The following is a 21061-nucleotide window of genomic DNA, read 5'->3' as shown; positions in this document are numbered from 1 at the left end:
TTTTCATCACAGACTGTACAACCCTCCTATAATAATAATAATAATAATAATATTTATTTATATAGCGCCGACATATTCCGCAGCGCTTAACAATTCACAGGTTCATATACAACAGTCATATGTAACATAGCTAAAGATAATACAATAATTACAGCAAAAATAATGACAACCCTGCTCGTAAGAGCTTACAATCTACAATGAGGTGGGGGTGACACAACGGACAATGGCTAATTTAGAAGGATGGTCTAGCCATCTTGAGGGGATGAGGGATAGATAAAGGCTGCATGAGCTCATCACCAGCCAGTATCTGTAGTGCTTTTTGGTTCGGTGGAGACTTATGTTTGGAGAAATAAGGGATGGGCTATAAGAATATAAAAGGACTTCGATTAGGGAAGGTGATAGGCTGCTTTAAACAGGTGTGTTTTTAGGGAGCGCCTAAAACTGTGTAAGTTGTGGTTCATCCTAAGTTCTTGGGGTAGAGTATTCCAGAGAATAGGTGCAGCTCGGGGGAAGTCTTGAAGCCGGGAGTGGGAGGTACAGATTAGTGCGGATGTTAGTCGAAAGTCGCTTGCGGAGCGAAGAGAACGGGTAGGCTGATAAACAGAAATGAGGGAAGAGATGTAGGGGGGTGCCACACTGTGGAGGGCTTTGTGGGTGAGAACAAGCAATTTAAATTGGATCCTATAATTCATGGGCAGCCAGTGCAATGACTGGCACAGAGCGGAGGAGTCTGAGTAATGGTAAGCCAAATAGATGACCCTGGCTGCAGCATTAAGGATGGACTGGAGGGGGGGAAAGTCGAGTGAGGGGGAGGCCAATTAATAGAGAGTTACAGTAGTCAAGGCGGGAGTGGATCAGGGCAACAGTGAGGGTTTTTGTTGTTTCCAAGGTGAGAAAGGGGCGGATTCTAGAGATGTTCTTCAGGTGCAAGCGACAAGAGCGGGCAAGAGATTGTATGTGGAAGGTGAAGGAGAGATTGGTGTCAAACACAACGCCCAGACAACGCGCCTGCTGGCTCGGCATAATTGTGGTGCCACACACGGAGAGAGAGATGTCAGATTTAGAGAGGTGAGTAGACGGCGGGAGTAGAAGAAGTTCATTTTTGGAAAGGTTGAGTTTCAGGTAGAGAGCGGACATGATGTTAGAAACTGCGGCCAGACAGTCACTGGTGTTCTGTAGTACAGCGGGGGTAAGGTCAGGGGATGAGGTGTATAGTTGTGTGTCATCAGCATAAAGATGGTACTGAAAGCCAAATTTGCTGATGGTCTGTCCAATTGGGGCTATTTTATAGAGATGAGGGCTGTAGAGTCTCTAAGGATATCTGTACTGATAAGTGCAGGAGGAAAACCTGTAATAATTTTACACTAGTAAATTCCACAAAATCATGTCCTCAATATATTTGATAAAATATTAACAAATAATCACTGATCTGCTTTTATCAGCTGCGGCAGTGGCTGAATGTGCACAGTGTACAAATGGAAGACCACATATCTGTACACGGATTAGTGGCTGCTGCCGATCGCCTCTTAAATAAAAGATGTAGAATTTGATTTGCCGTACTCGGGAGTGGCCACTAATCTGTGTACACAGTTGTGGTCTTCTCTTCATTCACCATTTATAGTCGGCCACTGCAGGAACCGATAACAGCCGATCAGTCAGGATTTGTCAATAGTTAAACAAATGTAGTAAACATAGTAGTTGATAACCCCTTTTGAAGAGAAGCTGTCATACTGAATATATTGAAAAGGCAGTCTAATCTGCAGGCAGGAGGAGCTGAACAGATTGATATATAGGTTTGTGAAAAAAAAATGCTTAGCATAACCTGAGTTGTTTTTCACTCATTAAAATCTTTTCTCATTCTGGGATTAGGAGTCAAGTGGGCGTTCCTAATCAATGATTGACATCTATCGTTTATGCTCCCTTATAAAAGCAAGGCTGTCTATCACTGATTAGATCCGCCCATTTGACTTATAATCCCAGAATTTTTATTTCATAAATCAATAGGAAACGTGAAAATAAGAAACTTTGTAATATATCTTATCAGAGAAATCCGCTTCTTTCTCCCCCAGGCCTGATCATTCATGCTCCATGTACAAGTAAAATCTGTTTTCAGTGAAGACAAACTTTCCGATTACTGAGATAGTTGGTGTTTTTAAAATTTTATGATGGGGGGAGTTGAAGCTAGAGGCAGACAGATATTCTGCTGCAAGTTCTCCTAAAATGACAGCTTCAATTCTCCATAGAACTTTATAAGCACCAACTGTCAACTCCTGTCTCTGTAATTTCAGTATATTTCTTCATTGAATACAGATTTTACCCCTAAATTGAGAGTGAATGATCAGTCCTGGAGGAGAAAGAAGTGGAATTTTATGACAAGATACATTACAAAGTTTCTTATTTTCACAATTACTACATGTACGGCATGACGGGCTCGCTCCAAGCGCCGGCGCGATCAAAAGGTGGGTGTCTGTTCTATATGAGAGCTGACACCCTGCAGCAATGCACATGATTAGTGCTAGTGCCGATTGCTTCCGTTTAACCCCTTTGATACTGCTGTCAATAGTGACAGCGACATCAATCGGCATAGCAGAGGGAGGGAGCTCCCTCTCTGCCCAGATCGGCATAAAATGATTGCAATCGTGTTGTGCTGATGGTCTCCATGGTGACCCCGGGCCGAAAGCTGGCCTTGGGGTCAACCAGGTACAGTGGCCTGTTAGCTCCTCTTCCGAGCAAAAGCTGACACGCCTCCTGCCTGTCTGCGAGACACTGATCTAATGCTCTGCAATGCAAAAACATTGTGGAGTATTAGATCAGTGATCAGGGTTGAGAAAGTTGATGTCCCATCCTGGGTCAAGGTAAAAAAAAAAAAAAATCACAAAAGAACGAAAAAGAAATATTAATTCAATAAATACATATATTTATGTAAAAATAAACAAACTACACATATTTTGTATCGCCGAAGCCGGAACAACCGGTCCTATAAAACTGTCACACTAGTTAACCCCTTCAGTGAACACCGTAAAAACAAAAAAAAGTGGCAAAAACGATGCTTTTTCATCATACCACTGATCAAGAAGTGGAATAAAACGCCATCAAAAAGTCAAATGTAAATAAAAATGGTACCGCTGAAAAACGTCATCTTGTCCCGCAAAAAACAAGCTGCCATACAGCTCCATCAGTGCAAAAATAAAGTTATAGCTCTCAGAATATAACGATGCAAAATGATTGTTTTTTCTATAAAATAGTTTTTATGGTGTAAAAGCGCCAAAACATAAAAAAATTACATAAATATGGTATCGCTGTAAATGCACTGACCCGAAGAATAAAGCTGCCTTTTCACTTTTACCACATGCGAAACTGCATAAACCCCCCCATCCCCTAAAAAACAATTCCTGAATTGCTGAGTTTTGTTCATTCTGCCTCCCAAAAATCGGAATAGAAAGCAATCATAAAATGTCATGTGCCCGAAAACTGTACCAATAAAAACGCCAACTCGTCCTGCAAAAAACAAGCCCTTACATGACTCTATTGGCCAAAATATGGAAAAATTATAGCTCTCAAAATATGGCGATACAAACACTTTGTTTTGCAAAAAAGTGTCTTTTAATGTGTGACAGCTGCCAAACACAAAAACCCGCTATAAATCTGTAATCGTATAAAAAATAGCTATAACCTATTCTTCACCTGCTGCTGATTTGTTCATTCTCCTAAAGATCACAGTATGGCTCAGCTCACATTTATCCTGCACTCTGCGCTGAGCACTTACATCGGGGTTTCCGTGTAAATCTCTGAAATACGTGATTCAGACGGAACCCCCAGCGGAAGATTCCCTGTAATGAGGCAGATGGAGGCACTGTGAATACAATCTGGCCTATGAGCCGACGGTGTCTGTCTTAAGCGTGCATAAAACCTCCATCCGCCACAGTTTTGTGCACTTGTAAAGACGGATACCGCCGAACAGAGGCCAGACGGAGTCCAGAGTAACTCTGCTGCCTCATTATAGTGAATTGATATCTCAGGGTTTCATCTGAATTACGTCATTCGGAGATTTAGATGGAAACCCCGATGTAAGTGCTCAGCGTAGAGCGCAGGATAAATGTGATCCAAAATGTTATGTAAAATGTTCCCAATAAAGGCTTTAACTCAATCCACAAAAAAAGCAAGTCACCACTCAGATCTGTCATCGGTTATCTCAAATATAGGGGCTTCCACGATACTGGAAGTACACAGGCTTTGGAAAAGCGCTATGGCTCCTCGCCATAGAAATTCAGCAAATTCTGTGCTCCCAAATCCAAATGTCCCTCAACATTCTGAGCCCCACAGTGTGCTTAAACTGCAGCTAGCATCCACGTTTGTTAATTCTATAGCAATGAGAGCCCGCCTTAAATTACGTGGTATGTCTCCAAAAGCATGAGCTGGGCACAATGTATGGATATTACAATGTTACTGAGCACTGCAATGTATCGGCACTACAATAGCAGATCTGCAATTTTCACTCGGCAACATCCACTGTTGCTTGTTTCTGGAAAACACCCATGGAGTCAAAATCATCACTACACCTATAGATAGATAGATTCCCAGAGGGGTGCAATTTCTAAAATGGGGTCACTTGAGGGGGATTTTACTTTTCTGGCACTTAGGGGCTCTGTATATGGAGCCTGCAAACTATCGTACGATAATTTGTTCTCCAAGAGTCAAATAGAGCTCCATCCCTCCCGAGTTTCGCCATATGGCTAATCAGTACTGTACACCATGTATGGGGTATTGCCTCTTTCAGCAGAAATTGTGTGACAAATTTTGGTGCCATTTTTACCCATTTCCCCGTGTGTCAATGTAATATCTAGGGGCTAAAACAAAATTTTTGTCTAAAAAATTTAATTATTTTTTCTTCACTGCCCAATGGTATAAAATTCTGTGACTGACTCGTGGTGTCAATATGATCACTGCACCCCTAGATGAATTCATTGAGAGGTGTAGTTTGTAAAATGGGGTCACCTATGGGTGTTTTTTTGCTGTTCTGGCACCTCAGGGGCTCTGACAATGTGACATGGCACCTTCAAACCATTTCAGCAAAATCTGAACTACAATATGGAGCTTCTTCCCTTCTGAGCTTTGCATTGTGCTTCAAAAGTAGTTTTCGACCACATATGAGGTATTGCTGTATTCAAGGGAAATTGCACAACAAATTTTATGGTCCATTTTCTCCTATTATACTTATTGAAAAGGTTAAGGCCAATGCAACATTTTAGTGGAAAAAATGGTAATTTTCCATTGACTCAGCCCAAGGTTATACAATTCTGTGACTCGCTTGAGGGTTAAAAATGCTCACTTTTCCTCCACATATTGGGTATCAGCGTACTCAGGAGAAATTGCACAACAAATTGTATCATCTATTTTCTCCTGTTACCCTTGTAAATTTTGGGGTAAATGAACATTTTTGTGGGGAAAAATGTTTATTTTTTTTGTTCCATATTGCTTTAATTCCGGTGAAGCACCTAAAAGGTTTATAAAGGGGTGGAACTTTTAAACTAGTGTCACTTTTGTATATTTTCTGCCATATAGGCCGTTCAAGGTCACTTCAAACATGCTGTGGTCCCTAAAATAAATGGTTTTGTAAATTTTGTTGAAAAAATGAGAAATTGCTGATCAACTTTTAACCCTTCTAACATCCTAACAAAAAAAAAAGGTTTAAAGAATTGTGCTGATGTAAATGAGAGATGTGGAAAACAAATTAACAAAAAATTTTCGACCTAAATTTATCCCTAACATATAGTACAATATGTCACGAAAAAAACATTCTCAGAATCAGTGGGATCCATTGAAGCGTTCCAGAGTTATTACCTCATAAAGTGATACTTATCAGAATTGTAAGATTTGGCCTGGTCAGGAAGGTGAAAACAGGCCGGGAGGTGAAGGGGTTAAATGAATAAAATTCACGTTCAGCTATATCTTTTCCCACACATGGACAATGCGCTCAACTTCTCCCGCTCTATAACCTGCTGCCTGAGGACTGGACTGAATTTCCAACGTACAGGTTCCCTTTAAAGGGAATCTGCCACCCCCTGGGACTTTTCAGACCTCTAATATGGGCATACAGGTGATAGAAATGTGAATCTATACGTACCTGTATGGCCCATAGTAGAGGTCTGGTTTCAGAGAAAAGCGCTTTAATCAATTCTATTTTGTACAGGCTTGGCGTCTAGGGGACGGGAAGAAATCCCCACCTATCGGCTTATTATTCCCCCAAATCCCCTCCTATATGCTTAATTATCAAATCCCCTCCCCTCCCCTGCACGTCAGTAAGGAGGGAATAATAAGCACATAGGCAGGGATTTCTTCCCGTCCCCTAGACGCCAAGCCTGTACAAAATAGAATTGATTAAAGCGCTTTTCTCTGCAATCAGACCTCTACTATGGGCCATACAGGTACGTATAGCTTTACTTTTCTATACCCTGTATGGCCATAGTAGAGGTCTGATATCTCCAAAGTGGTGACAGATTCCCTTTAAGCTGTACAACATTAGTTGTGAATTTCTATTGGGCGGCAGGCATTTTTGCGTTATCCATCAGACTACAATGCACATTTACTTCTCATCTTATTTTCTTTACCAGCATAAAACAAGCAGTCTCAATTATCAATGGCATGGATGCTGGAAAGTTTCCCAGGCTTCTCTCTCGGATACTTCAAAAGCTCCATCTGAAGGTGAGTATGAGATGCATCAAAAGGTGGAAAAAAAGACTTTATAACTGTAGTATCATTTCTCTTTTACCTAGTAATAAGCCCTTGGGTGTCTGAAGCTGAGCATGCACTTTGGTAGCTGTCAGCCGCGGTTCTGGCCCCCTATATACACGTACATGTCCCAGTAAGCGTGCATGTGTTCTGAATGAGGGGAGGAAACCATCACAGATTATGTCCCCTGAGATAAAGCGATCAGTTGTGTGTAAATCCAGCTGCCCGATCCTTATTTCCCTGAGACATATGTGGGAAAATCAGGACATTTTCAGACATATTAATGTTTAGACGGCGCTGATCTGTCTCTAGCTTAATACCTCTGTTACGGCAGTCCTTGCATCAGTATTTGTAAGCCGGAGCCAGGACTGAAACATAGAATACTGTGATGATAAGGTAGGGAATTCCTCCTTATTTTGGACCCACTCCTGGTTTTGGCTTATGAATACTGATGTAAATGCCAACCATATTATTGTCATGTGAAAGAGGCCTGAGAGCTGGTAAAGTATAGTCGCCATGCCTCGCCGCCATGCCGGGCAATTGTGCTGCAGACTCTCTGGGACTCCTGCACAAGAGCCGTGTCTTTGTCCTGCACGGATCTACAGTCACGGTCCTGCTCTTTGCTGTTGGAAGCAGCCATATTCCTCACACCCTTGCTGTGCTCGCATTATGCAGTCAGCTAGTTTTCCTCTACAGTGCATATACTGCACATTGTCTGGCATGAAGATGACTTTCCCAGAATGTCGATCACCAGAGCTAGCTCCGTGCAAAGATTGATGGAAAATCTCTCTGAAACCTGCAGATTTGTAAATGCCGCTTTCTTCTATTCTACATGCTGTCATTTAGCTTCACTCATGCTGGCTGGAAGAAATGTCATGAAATCCTGTTCTAGAAAGTTCTTAGAAAGCTGCAGAACATTCAGGAAACTGATTTTGAAGGGAATCTGTCACCAGGCTTTTGTTACATAATCCTAGAGCAGCATGGTGTAAGAGACAGATAGTTATAGGCCAGAGAAATGTTTTACCATCACTACTAAAATTTAAGAAGGGCCTGGGTGCCTTTCTTGAAAAGTATAATATTACAGGTTATATATAGTAGATTCCTTGATAGGGCGTTGATCCAGGGAACTAGTCTGATTGTCGTATGGAGTCAGGAAGGAATTTTTTTTCCCCAATGGGGAGCTTAAAAAACGCATTGTGGGCACACAGCCTAAACCTCTTACCTTCCCACATACTCTAAAAGTGTACTTACTCATTAACTGTTTGTTACCTGTGCCTGCATCACTCTGATGGGGTGGTGCAATCAGAAGATGACAAAATGCTTTTGTTATGTATATCCCTATCACATGTAAAGCGCCATGGAATAAATGGCGCTATAATAATAAATAATAATAATAATACTTGGTCAGTTGTGTCGTGCTAGCGACCAGGGGCTTTGGTGACCACCCGCAGGTAAGAGACAGAACACACAGCAGTTAGGTTTGGTGCCAGGTAGTTAATACAGATATTTTGTTGCAGATTTGTGGGCGGAATATCCTCAGTGCACATTGTGCATGAGACTTAAACAGAACTTTTTACTGGATTGTTTTTTAAATTAAACTGTGCCCCTTCTCTAGTTGGTGCTGCCCTGCTGATTCTGGAACCATTTTTCTCTGTATTCAGTGCCCCTTAGTTCCAAAGTTTTATGTCTCTTAAATAAATAATTTTTTTTCCCTTGACCCAGCTGTGCTTATACCACATCACTAGAATCAGAGTCTCAGTCTCTGACCTTGTTCAGAGGAGAAAAAGCATACCACCACAGAAGGTATACACCCAGTTGGTTAACCCTTACACGACCGCCAACGGTAAATAAATGTCGGCGCTTGCTGAGCCTTGAGCAAGGCGCCGAAATTTCTCTACTATCGGCATCCCAGCGCTGCAAAATCACAACATTTAGAAGTGAAGTGATCTTTAGAAGTGATTACAGCATTTAGAAGTTTGTGAGAGGGTGTGGGCTCCTTCTCTCACACCTATGACACCCATACGGCGTAAAAAATAAAACCAATTCTTGACCTACTATTGATTTGTTCATGCTGCCTCCTAAAGATCGCAGTAAGGCTATGTTCACACATGTTGGGTTTTTTTACGTCCCAAATCTGCAGCAAAACTGATCTCTGTCAGGAAATCAGCTGCGTCAAAAAGGCAGGTTTTGCTGCACCGTGCGGCACAGCCCCGACGCACGTTTCTGACACACGTCCTTCGTCAGACCCCTAGATGGAAACCCCAATATAAGCGCTCGCAGGATAAATGTGATCCCGAACGTTATGTAAAATGTTCCCGACAAAAGCTTCAAATCAATCCACAAAAAAAGCCCCCATTCAGGATCGTCATCTGTTAACGGACATATAGGGGGCTTCCACGTTATTGGTAGTACAAAGGCTCTGGAAAAGCAAAATTGCTTCTAGCCTGCCCCCCCCCCCCCAAAAAAAAAAATAGAATAAAAGAAATTCAGCACTCACAAATCCAAAAGCCCCTCTCCCTTCTGAGCCCAATAATGTATGGGTACTACAATGGCAGATTTGCAATTTTCACTAAGCAACATCCACCGCTGCTTGTCACTAGACCTATAGATATATTTGCAAAAAAGAAACAAAACCTACAAAAGACAAAAGACAAAAATATATCTCATACCCTACCATCATTATATATAAATGTAAAGCAAAGTTGCATAATAAATATAGGGTACTTAGTGAACTATTTTTGATCAAAAAAAGTATACAAGCCGTCCCACCAGCGACAAGGTGACCCTAAATTGGGACGGTACCTATACTGCCTATATTAAAAACCTTACTGTATATCAAAGTTGAAGCAATGCATATAAAAGGGTAGACAAATAGGACCGGGTCCCAACTCCAGACCACCCAGGCCCGTGGTAAGCTACATATATACCAGTCAGCTCAACAAAGGGGATGCCACACCCTTAAATTGCACAGAATGCAAACAAGACAAAAAACCAGGCAATGTGAACTGAGGTCTAAGATGGTAGACATGCAAGAAATAGGAGCATGTTCACACTAGCAAAAAAGAAACAAAACCTACAAAAGACAAAAGACAAAAATATATCTCATACCCTACCATCATTATATATAAATGTAAAGCAAAGTTGCATAATAAATATAGGGTACTTAGTGAACTATTTTTGATCAAAAAAAGTATACAAGCCGTCCCACCAGCGACAAGGTGACCCTAAATTGGGACGGTACCTATACTGCCTATATTAAAAACCTTACTGTATATCAAAGTTGAAGCAATGCATATAAAAGGGTAGACAAATAGGACCGGGTCCCAACTCCAGACCACCCAGGCCCGTGGTAAGCTACATATATACCAGTCAGCTCAACAAAGGGGATGCCACACCCTTAAATTGCACAGAATGCAAACAAGACAAAAAACCAGGCAATGTGAACTGAGGTCTAAGATGGTAGACATGCAAGAAATAGGAGCATGTTCACACTAGCAAAAAAGAAACAAAACCTACAAAAGACAAAAATATATCTCATACCCTACCATCATTATATATAAATGTAAAGCAAAGTTGCATAATAAATATAGGGTACTTAGTGAACTATTTTTGATCAAAAAAAGTATACAAGCCGTCCCACCAGCGACAAGGTGACCCTAAATTGGGACGGTACCTATACTGCCTATATTAAAAACCTTACTGTATATCAAAGTTGAAGCAATGCATATAAAAGGGTAGACAAATAGGACCGGGTCCCAACTCCAGACCACCCAGGCCCGTGGTAAGCTACATATATACCAGTCAGCTCAACAAAGGGGATGCCACACCCTTAAATTGCATAGAATGCAAACAAGACAAAAAAACAGGCAATGTGAACTGAGGTCTAAGATGCTTTACATTTATATATAATGATGGTAGGGTATGAGATATATTTTTGTCTTTTGTCTTTTGTAGGTTTTGTTTCTTTTTTGCTAGTGTGAACATGCTCCTATTTCTTGCATGTCTACCATCTTAGACCTCAGTTCACATTGCCTGGTTTTTTGTCTTGTTTGCATTCTGTGCAATTTAAGGGTGTGGCATCCCCTTTGTTGAGCTGACTGGTATATATGTAGCTTACCACGGGCCTGGGTGGTCTGGAGTTGGGACCCGGTCCTATTTGTCTACCCTTTTATATGCATTGCTTCAACTTTGATATACAGTAAGGTTTTTAATATAGGCAGTATAGGTACCGTCCCAATTTAGGGTCACCTTGTCGCTGGTGGGACGGCTTGTATACTTTTTTTGATCAAAAATAGTTCACTAAGTACCCTATATTTATTATGCAACTTTGCTTTACATTTATATATAATGATGGTAGGGTATGAGATATATTTTTGTCTTTTGTCTTTTGTAGGTTTTGTTTCTTTTTTGCTAGTGTGAACATGCTCCTATTTCTTGCATGTCTACCATCTTAGACCTCAGTTCACATTGCCTGGTTTTTTGTCTTGTTTGCATTCTGTGCAATTTAAGGGTGTGGCATCCCCTTTGTTGAGCTGACTGGTATATATGTAGCTTACCACGGGCCTGGGTGGTCTGGAGTTGGGACCCGGTCCTATTTGTCTACCCTTTTATATGCATTGCTTCAACTTTGATATACAGTAAGGTTTTTAATATAGGCAGTATAGGTACCGTCCCAATTTAGGGTCACCTTGTCGCTGGTGGGACGGCTTGTATACTTTTTTTGATCAAAAATAGTTCACTAAGTACCCTATATTTATTATGCAACTTTGCTTTACATTTATATATAATGATGGTAGGGTATGAGATATATTTTTGTCTTTTGTAGGTTTTGTTTCTTTTTTGCTAGTGTGAACATGCTCCTATTTCTTGCATGTCTACCATCTTAGACCTCAGTTCACATTGCCTGGTTTTTTGTCTTGTTTGCATTCTGTGCAATTTAAGGGTGTGGCATCCCCTTTGTTGAGCTGACTGGTATATATGTAGCTTACCACGGGCCTGGGTGGTCTGGAGTTGGGACCCGGTCCTATTTGTCTACCCTTTTATATGCATTGCTTCAACTTTGATATACAGTAAGGTTTTTAATATAGGCAGTATAGGTACCGTCCCAATTTAGGGTCACCTTGTCGCTGGTGGGACGGCTTGTATACTTTTTTTGATCAAAAATAGTTCACTAAGTACCCTATATTTATTATGCAACTTTGCTTTACATTTATATATAATGATGGTAGGGTATGAGATATATTTTTGTCTTTTGTAGGTTTTGTTTCTTTTTTGCTAGTGTGAACATGCTCCTATTTCTTGCATGTCTACCATCTTAGACCTCAGTTCACATTGCCTGGTTTTTTGTCTTGTTTGCATTCTGTGCAATTTAAGGGTGTGGCATCCCCTTTGTTGAGCTGACTGGTATATATGTAGCTTACCACGGGCCTGGGTGGTCTGGAGTTGGGACCCGGTCCTATTTGTCTACCCTTTTATATGCATTGCTTCAACTTTGATATACAGTAAGGTTTTTAATATAGGCAGTATAGGTACCGTCCCAATTTAGGGTCACCTTGTCGCTGGTGGGACGGCTTGTATACTTTTTTTGATCAAAAATAGTTCACTAAGTACCCTATATTTATTATGCAACTTTGCTTTACATTTATATATAATGATGGTAGGGTATGAGATATATTTTTGTCTTTTGTAGGTTTTGTTTCTTTTTTGCTAGTGTGAACATGCTCCTATTTCTTGCATGTCTACCATCTTAGACCTCAGTTCACATTGCCTGGTTTTTTGTCTTGTTTGCATTCTGTGCAATTTAAGGGTGTGGCATCCCCTTTGTTGAGCTGACTGGTATATATGTAGCTTACCACGGGCCTGGGTGGTCTGGAGTTGGGACCCGGTCCTATTTGTCTACCCTTTTATATGCATTGCTTCAACTTTGATATACAGTAAGGTTTTTAATATAGGCAGTATAGGTACCGTCCCAATTTAGGGTCACCTTGTCGCTGGTGGGACGGCTTGTATACTTTTTTTGATCAAAAATAGTTCACTAAGTACCCTATATTTATTATGCAACTTTGCTTTACATTTATATATAATGATGGTAGGGTATGAGATATATTTTTGTCTTTTGTCTTTTGTAGGTTTTGTTTCTTTTTTGCTAGTGTGAACATGCTCCTATTTCTTGCATGTCTACCATCTTAGACCTCAGTTCACATTGCCTGGTTTTTTTTACCTATAGATATATTTACAGAGGGTCGTAATTTCCAAAATGGGGTCACTTGAGGGGGATTCTGCTCTTCTGGCACTTAGGGGCTCTGTATATGGAGTCCGCAAACTATTTTACGAAAATTTGTTCTCCAAGAGTCAAATAGCGCTCCTTCCCTCTCGAGTCTCTCCTTGTGGCTAAGCTGAAATTTTGTGACAAATTTTGGTGCCATTTTTACCCATTTCCCCTTGTGAAAATGAAAAATCTGGGGCTAAAACCATTTTTTTTAAGGTAAAAATGTAATTATCTTTTCTTCACTGCCCAATTGTATAAAATTCTGTGACACACCTGTGGTGTAAACCTGCTCACTGCACCCCTAGATAAATTCATTGAGAGGTGTAGTCTGTGAAATGGAGTCACTTATGGGGGTAGGGGTCTGCTGTCCTGACCCCTCAGAGGCTCTGCCAATGTGAGATGGCACCCTCAAACCATTCCAGCAAAATCTGAACTCCAATGTGGCGCTCCTTCCCTTCTGAGCTTTGCATTGTGCCTCAAAAGTAGTTTTCGACCACACATGGGGGTATCGGTGTACCCAGGAGAAAATGCATAACAAATTGTACCATTCATTTTCTCCTATTATCCCTTTTGAAAATTTCAAACTTGAGGCCAAAGCAGCATTTTAGTGTAAAAAATTCTAATATTTTCTTAACTACAATGTTATACTATTTTGTGAATCTCCTGAGGATTAAAACTACTCCCTACACCCCTAGATGAATTCCTAGAGAGGTGTAGTTTCCAAAATGCGTTTAGTTGTGGGGGTTTCTGTTGTTTTGGCATGTCAGGGGCTCTTCAAATATGACATGGCATCTGCAACCTAGCCTGGCCAAAATGGCATCCCTCCCGAGCCCTGCCGTGCGCCCAAACAATAGTTATCCCTCACATATGGGCTATCGGCGTACTCGGGAGAAACTGCACAACAAATTGTATAGTCTATTTTCTCCTGTTACCCTTGTGAAAATGAATAGTTTGGGGCTAAAGTGACATTTTTGTTGGAAAAAGTAAAACGTTCATTTTTTCCTTCATATTGGTTTAATTCATGTGAAGCATCTGAAGGGTGCACCTATTATTTAAATTAGGTTACTTTGCATTTTTGTGTGTATTTTGACACTGCATTTTTATCGCCTTTTTGTGTTATGCTTTAAACAAAGCTGCTTTTGTTTTTTTAAACTTCCTGCTATTTGACATGCTATTTCCTCTGTGGAACCTCACTAAAATCATATGTGCGTTTTTTGCTGCGGATTTTCTACATCTCATGCAAGTCTATTGGGAAATTCCGCACAGAAAACTCAGCATACCCGCAAGAGAAATTGTTGTGATGTGGATTGGAAAAATGCTCCATGGGTCAGTTTTACGCAGCATAAAAAAGAAGCACAGTGGACATGAGATTTCTATCCCATCCACTTTGCTGGTACTGTAAAACGCTGCGATTTTGCCGCATCAAAAATGCAGTTAAAGCTCATCGTGGGCCCACAGCCTAACAAAAAAATATTCTTTAAAAAATGACGCTGATGTAAAGTAGACATGTAGGAAATGCTGTTTATTAACTATATTGTGTGATGTAACTAGTAGTTTACAGAAATACTACAGGGAGATAAAAATTTTTTGTTCTATCCATGCCCTCATAAACTATAAAGATAAGATACCCAGTGCACTTTTATTATCTTTATAACCCCTGTAATTCCGTGTGACAGGATCTGCTTCCTCACTACTCCCCCCTCCCTTCTGGGTCCATTACATCATACTCACAGTGGGGAGCAGCACTTGGTGTAACAGCCAGCCTGAGAAGAGGGGGCGTGGCCACACCCCATGTTCTATGTAGAGAAACGGCTATTATCAGGAGGCTGGCTGATAACACCGGGGAGCTGCACACTGCCCAGACAGGTCCTAGACAGAGGGGTGAACAGTGCAGTGAAAAGCAGCTTCTGTCACACTAGCCCCCTGATAATGTCTCCATATCTGCAGTCCGATGTGAGGAGGCGTGGCCTGCTCCCTGCTTGTAGGCCTACACTGAGGGATACATTTTCAGTGGGCTGCTACTACAAGCTGCGAGCAGGCCACGCCCCTGCGATTTCCCCCTCACGTCAGACTGATGACAGGGAGACATTACCAGGGGGCTGGTGTGACAGTAGCTGCTCCTCACTGCACTGCTCACCCCTCCATCTGGGACATAACAGCAGTGTTCAGCTCCATGCTGTTATCAGCCAGTCTCCTGATAATGGCTGTTTCTCTACAGCGAACAGGGAGAGGTCACACCCCTTCACCTCAGGCTGGCTGTTACTCACAGTGTGGAGCAGCACTCGGTGTATGATGTAATGACCCAGAGGGGAGGTGGGAGCAGTGAGGAGCAGCTTCTGTCACACTGAATTACAAGTGTTGTAAAGATAATAGAACTGCACTGGACATCTCATCTTTATAGTTTGAGGGCAGGAACAGTACAATTTTTTTTTTCTTTTTTTATCTCCCCGGATTACTCTTGTAAGGGCTTAAAAATTAAAAGTTTGAAAATGTTTGGCAACTTTCTGATATCTTCACAAATAAGCGCAAAAAATATCGACCTAAATTTACCACTAACATAAAGTACAATGTGTCACGATAAAACCATCTCAGAATTCGTTGAAGCATTCCAGAGTTATTATCACATAAAGTGACACTGGTCAGAATTAAAAATTTGGTCTGGTCAGGAAGGTAAAAACAGGCTCGATGGGGAAAATTTGTATCGTTATTTCCGGGGGTATTAGAAAGAGAAAAAACTGTTCCAGGATCAGTGGAGCAGCACTTATTGGAAGAGGTGCTCAGCTTAAATAGGTTTTGCAGGTAGTTTTTAGGCATGTAGTTAAAAAATGGAAAAAAAAAAATAACAGGCAGGCAACTATGTGCCTATTGTACCCTGCGCCGGCTCAGAGTGATCACTGGCTGCTCCTGCCAGCGATTCTGCTGCTCCATGTCAACAGAGCCCCACTTCTTCCAGTCTGCTTTATCGATGGGGCGTGGCTGCTGGCGTCATTCTGATTGACAGCCGACTTCCCGCAGCTAGGAGCTGGCAGTCAATCAGCATGGTGCCAGCAGAAAAGTGGAAAAGAAGCCGCTGCTATGTCTGGGCTGGCAGAGAACGGGGTCGGGCACAGTAGGCAGGTAGTTAGCGTCTACCTCCCTGTTAGTGCTTAGGCACACTGTAATGCTGTGCTGCGGATTCTACAATGTTCAATGCAGAGAGTAAAAGCTGCAGCAGATCCACAGTTTTTCCACAATGAAAATCTTCCAGTGTTTGATGTGGATTTTGCCGCTCTGTATTTCACTGTCAATTTTTCAGTCCTGTGTGAATGAACCCTTCGTTGGAAACAGAAAGGAGGGTCATGGCCATGATTATCAGATGCCAGTTATTGGTGTTGTTGTTCACCCTCGTCATCAGTTATCATCTTACATGGTATTTTCCAGATGACTATCTCTTGGGCACAGTCAGATCTGTCATTGGGTGATAGGGAAACGTCTGCATCCCTTGTGATTACTTGGTATCCGGGGAGCGATGATGCTTCCTCCTGTTGCACACTTTTCGGCTCGTCTGCCGGTTTGTTATTAGCTTCCTCAGTGTCGCTTTGTGATCTGGTTGGATATACAGAGATATGACCACAAGCTGGTTTGCTTTTAAGCTGCAGTTAAAATGTTTCCCTTATTGTCTTGTCAGGCAGAAGCCGTAACTTGAGGAGATAAGGAAACGTTCAGAGCCGTTCTGCGTTTTGTTATTTCCATTATCTGGCTGATTTTCCAGTCTTGTGTATCAGATCATTTCTGCCTTTTCTGATTGAGTATACATAATAATGAGCAATGTGCCGTTACATCTGCTCTGGCATCGTCTGACGCCTCTCGTACATTTTTCAGAGGTTTATCACTATAGTTGCAAATGCTGCTCATACATTAAATTGATGCAATTGGCGAGCAACAATGAATAAGTAAATATAGAGATTGTCGCTTTCAATGAATATGTTATTTTAGTCGTTCCAGATAACTGTTTTTCACCTGGGAAGAGTGATCCATTTATGAAGTTTCATTTCCCGCGACCCCCCTTATAGTACTGAACTAACTGTATATAGTGTGTGTATGTGCATATATATATGTGTATGTATGTATGTATATATATATATATATATATATAATATAATATAAATATTATATACACTGCTCAAAAAAATAAAGGGAACACTTAAACAACACAATGTAACTCCAAGTCGATAACACTTCTGTGAAATCTACCTGTCCAGTTATCAAGCAACACTGATTGTGAATCAATTTCTCCTGCTGTTGTGCAAATGGAACAGAAAACTGGTAGAAATGATAGGCAATTACCCCCTCTAAAGGAGTGGTTCTGCAGGTGGGGACCACAGACCATTTCTCTGTTCTCATACTTTTTGCCTGTTGTTTTGGTCACTTTTTCATTTTGCCATTGCTCTCACCCCTAGAGGTACAGTAGCATGGGGCGGTGTCTACAGTACAACCCACAGAAGTTGCTCAGGTAGCGCAGTTCATCCAGGATGGCACATCAGTGCGAGTTGTGGCAAGAAGGGTAGCTGTGTCTGTCAGCAGTGTCCAGAGCATGGAGCAGATACCAGGAGATGTGGAGGGAGCCATAGGAGGGCAACAACCCAGCAGCAGGACTGTTACCTCCTCCTTTGTGCAAGGAGGAACAGGAGGAACATTGCCAGAGCCCTGCAAAATGACCTCCAGCAGGCCACAAATGTGCATGTGTCTGCACAAATGGTTAGAAACCAACTCCATGAGGGTGGTATGAGGGCCCGACGTCCACAGATGGGGGTTGTGCTCACAGCCCAACACCGTGCAGGACGATTGGCTTTTGCCACAGAACACCAGGATTGGCAAAGTCGCCACTGGCGTCCTGTGCTCTTCACAGATGAAAGCAGGTTCACACTGAGCACATGTGACAGACGTGACAGAGTCTGGAGATGCCGTGGAGAGAAATCTGCTGCCTGCAACATCCTTCAGCATGACCGGTTTGGCAGTGGGGTCAGTAATGGTGTGGGGTGGCATTTCTTTGGAGAGCCGCACAGCCCTCCATGTGCTCTCTAGAGGTAGCCTGACTGCCATTAGGTACCGAGATGAGATCCTCAGACCCCTTGTGAGACCATATGCTGGTGCGGTTGGCCCTGGGTTCCTCCTAATGCAGTACAATGCCAGACCTCATGTGGCTGGATTGTGTCATCAGTTCCTGCAAGATGAAGGCATTGAAGCTATGGACTGGCCTGCCCGTTCCCCAGACCTGAATCCGATTGAGCACATCTGGGACATCATGTCTCGCTCCATCCACCAACCTCACATTGCACCACAGACTGTCCAGGAGTTGGTGGATGCTTTAGTCCAGGTCTGGGAGGAGATCCCACAGGAGACCATTCGCAACCTCATCAGGAGCATGCCCAGGCATTGTAGGGAGGTCATACAGGCACATGGAGGCCACACATAATACTGAGCCTCATTTTGACTTGTTTTAAGGACATTACATCAAAGTTGGATCAGCCTGTAGTGTGTTTTTCCACTTTAATTTTGGGGGTGACTCCAAATCCAGGCCTCCATTGGTTAATAAATGTGATTTCCATTGATGATTTTTGTGTGATTTTGTTGTCAGCACATTCAACTTTGTACAGAACAAAGTATTCAATGAGAATATTTCATTCATTCAGATCTAGGATGTGTTATTTGAGTGTTCCCTTTATTTTTTTGAGCAGTATATATATACATACATGCATACATACATACATACATACATACATACACACCCCTAAGTGACATTGTTCCATATGACTACCTCCAGCTTGGCCACAGTCCTACTGAGAAAATCGCTATTACATCATGTGCAAAATGGCTGCTTCCCTTTAACTATTCAAACATAACTGGAATGACACATCACACGGGATACACCCAATAATATATATATATATATATATATATACAGTACAGACCAAAAGTTTGGACACAACTTCTCATTTAAAGATTTTTCTGTATTTTCATGATTATGAAAATTGTACATTCACACTGAAGGCATCAAAACTATGAATTAACACATGTGGAATTATATACTTAACAAAAAAGTGTGAAACAACTGAAAATATGTCTTTTATTCTAGGTTCTTCAAAGTAGCCACCTTTTGCTTTGATGACTGCTTTGCACACTCTTGGCATTCTCTTGATGAGCTTCAAGAGGTAGTCACCGGAAATTGTTTTCACTTCACAGGTGTGCCCTGTCAGGTTTAATAAGTGGGATTTCTTGCCTTATAAATGGGGTTGGGACCATCAGTTGTGTTGTGCAGAAGTCTGGTGGATACACAGCTGATAGTCCTACTGAATAGACTGTTAGAATTTGTATTATGGCAAGAAAAAAGCAGCTAAGTAAAAAAAAAACGAGTGGTCATCATTGCTTTAAGAAATGAAGTTCAGTCAGTCCGAAAAATTGGGAAAACTTTGAAAGTGTCCCCAAGTGCAGTTGCAAAAACCATCAAGCGCTACAAAGAAACTGGCTCACATGAGGACCGCCCCAGGAAAGGAAGACCAAGAGTCACCTCTGCTTCTGAGGATAAGTTTATCCGAGTCACCAGCCTCAGAAATCGCAGGTTAACAGCAGCTCAGATTAGAGACCAGGTCAATGCCACACAGAGTTCTAGCAGCAGACACATCTCTTCAACAACTGTTAAGAGGAGACTTTGTGCAGCAGGCCTTCATGGTAAAATAGCTGCTAGGAAACCACTGCTAAGGACAGGCAACAAGCAGAAGAGACTTGTTTGGGCTAAAGAACACAAGGAATGGACATTAGACCAGTGGAAATCTTTGCTTTGGTCTGATGAGTTCAAATTTGAGATCTTTGGTTCCAGCCACCGTGTCTTTGTGCGATGCAGTAAAGGTGAACGGATGGACTCTACATGCCTTGTTCCCACCATGGAGCATGTAGGAGGAGGTGTGATGGTGTGTGGGTGCTTTGCTGGTGACACTGTTGGGGATTTATTCAAAATTGAAGGCATACTGAACCAGCATGGCTACCACAGCATCTTGCAGCGGCATGCTATTCCATCCGGTTTGCGTTTAGTTGGACCATCATTTATTTTTCAACAAGACAATGACCCCAAACACACCTCCAGGCTGTGTAAGGGCTATTTGACCAAGAAGGAGAGTGATGGGTGCTATGCCAGATGACCTGGCCTCCACAGTCACCAGACGTGAACCCAATTGAGATGGTTTGGGGTGAGCTGGACCGTAGAGTGAAGGCAAAAGGGCCAACAAGTGCTAAGCATCTCTGGGAACTCCTTCAAGATTGTTGGAAGACCATTTCCGGTGACTACCTCTTGACTGCTTTGCACACTGTTGGCATTCTCTTGATGAGCTTCATCAAAGCAAAAGGTGGCTACTTTGAAGAACCTAGAATATAAGACATATTTTCAGTTGTTTCACACTTTTTTGTTAAGTATATAATTCCACATGTGTTAATTCATAGTTTTGATGCCTTCAGTGTGAATGTACAATTTTCATAGTCATGAAAATACAGAAAAATCTTTAAATGAGAAGGTGTGTCCAAACTTTTGGTCTGTACTAATAAATATATATATACATACATACATACATACATACATACATACATATTATATATATATACAGTTATATGAAAAAGTTTGGGCACCCCTATTAATCTTAAGCTTAATGTTTTATAAAAATTGGTGTTTTTGCAACAGCTATTTCAGTTTGATATATGTAATAACTGTTGGACACAGTAATGTTTCTGCCTTGAAATGAGGTTTATTGTACTAACAGAAAATGTGCAATCTGCATTCAAACAAAATGTGACAGGTGCATAAGTATGGGCACCTCACCAGAAAAGGGACATTAATATTTAGTAGATCCTCCTTTTGCAAAAATAACAGCCTCTAGTCGCTTCCTGTAGCTTTTAATGATTTCCTGGATCCTGGATCCTGGATGAAGGTATTTTTGACCATTCCTCTTTACAAAACAATTCCAGTTCAGTTAAGTTTGATGGTCGCCGAGCATGGACAGCCCTCTTCAAATGATCCCACAGATGTTCAATGATTTT

The 21061-nt window shown here is 41.6% G+C and overlaps 1 protein-coding gene across 9 annotated transcripts in view; it reads left to right on the top strand.

Annotated features, from left to right (window-relative positions):
• Positions 1-21061, top strand: part of COMMD10 (COMM domain containing 10) — a 470400-nt gene that overhangs the window by 2203 nt on the left and 447136 nt on the right. For all 9 annotated transcript variants that reach the window (XR_012320002.1, XR_012320001.1, XM_073676982.1 and 6 more), the window contains exon 2: positions 6612-6702. Coding sequence is in view for 7 of the 9 variants with exons in the window: in XM_073676982.1 (XP_073533083.1) it covers positions 6612-6702 (91 nt within the window). In the remaining 2 variants the exon portion in view is untranslated. The remainder of the gene's footprint in view (positions 1-6611; positions 6703-21061) is intronic.

The sequence above is a fragment of the Phyllobates terribilis genome, unplaced genomic scaffold (genome assembly GCF_046119375.1).
Source record: "Phyllobates terribilis strain yellow unplaced genomic scaffold, ASM4611937v1 Scaffold_1__5_contigs__length_1240528914, whole genome shotgun sequence".
Classification (NCBI taxonomy): domain Eukaryota; kingdom Metazoa; phylum Chordata; class Amphibia; order Anura; family Dendrobatidae; genus Phyllobates; species Phyllobates terribilis.
The sequence above is the reverse complement of the archived record's forward strand: the minus strand, read 5'-3'. Positions and strand labels throughout refer to the sequence as shown.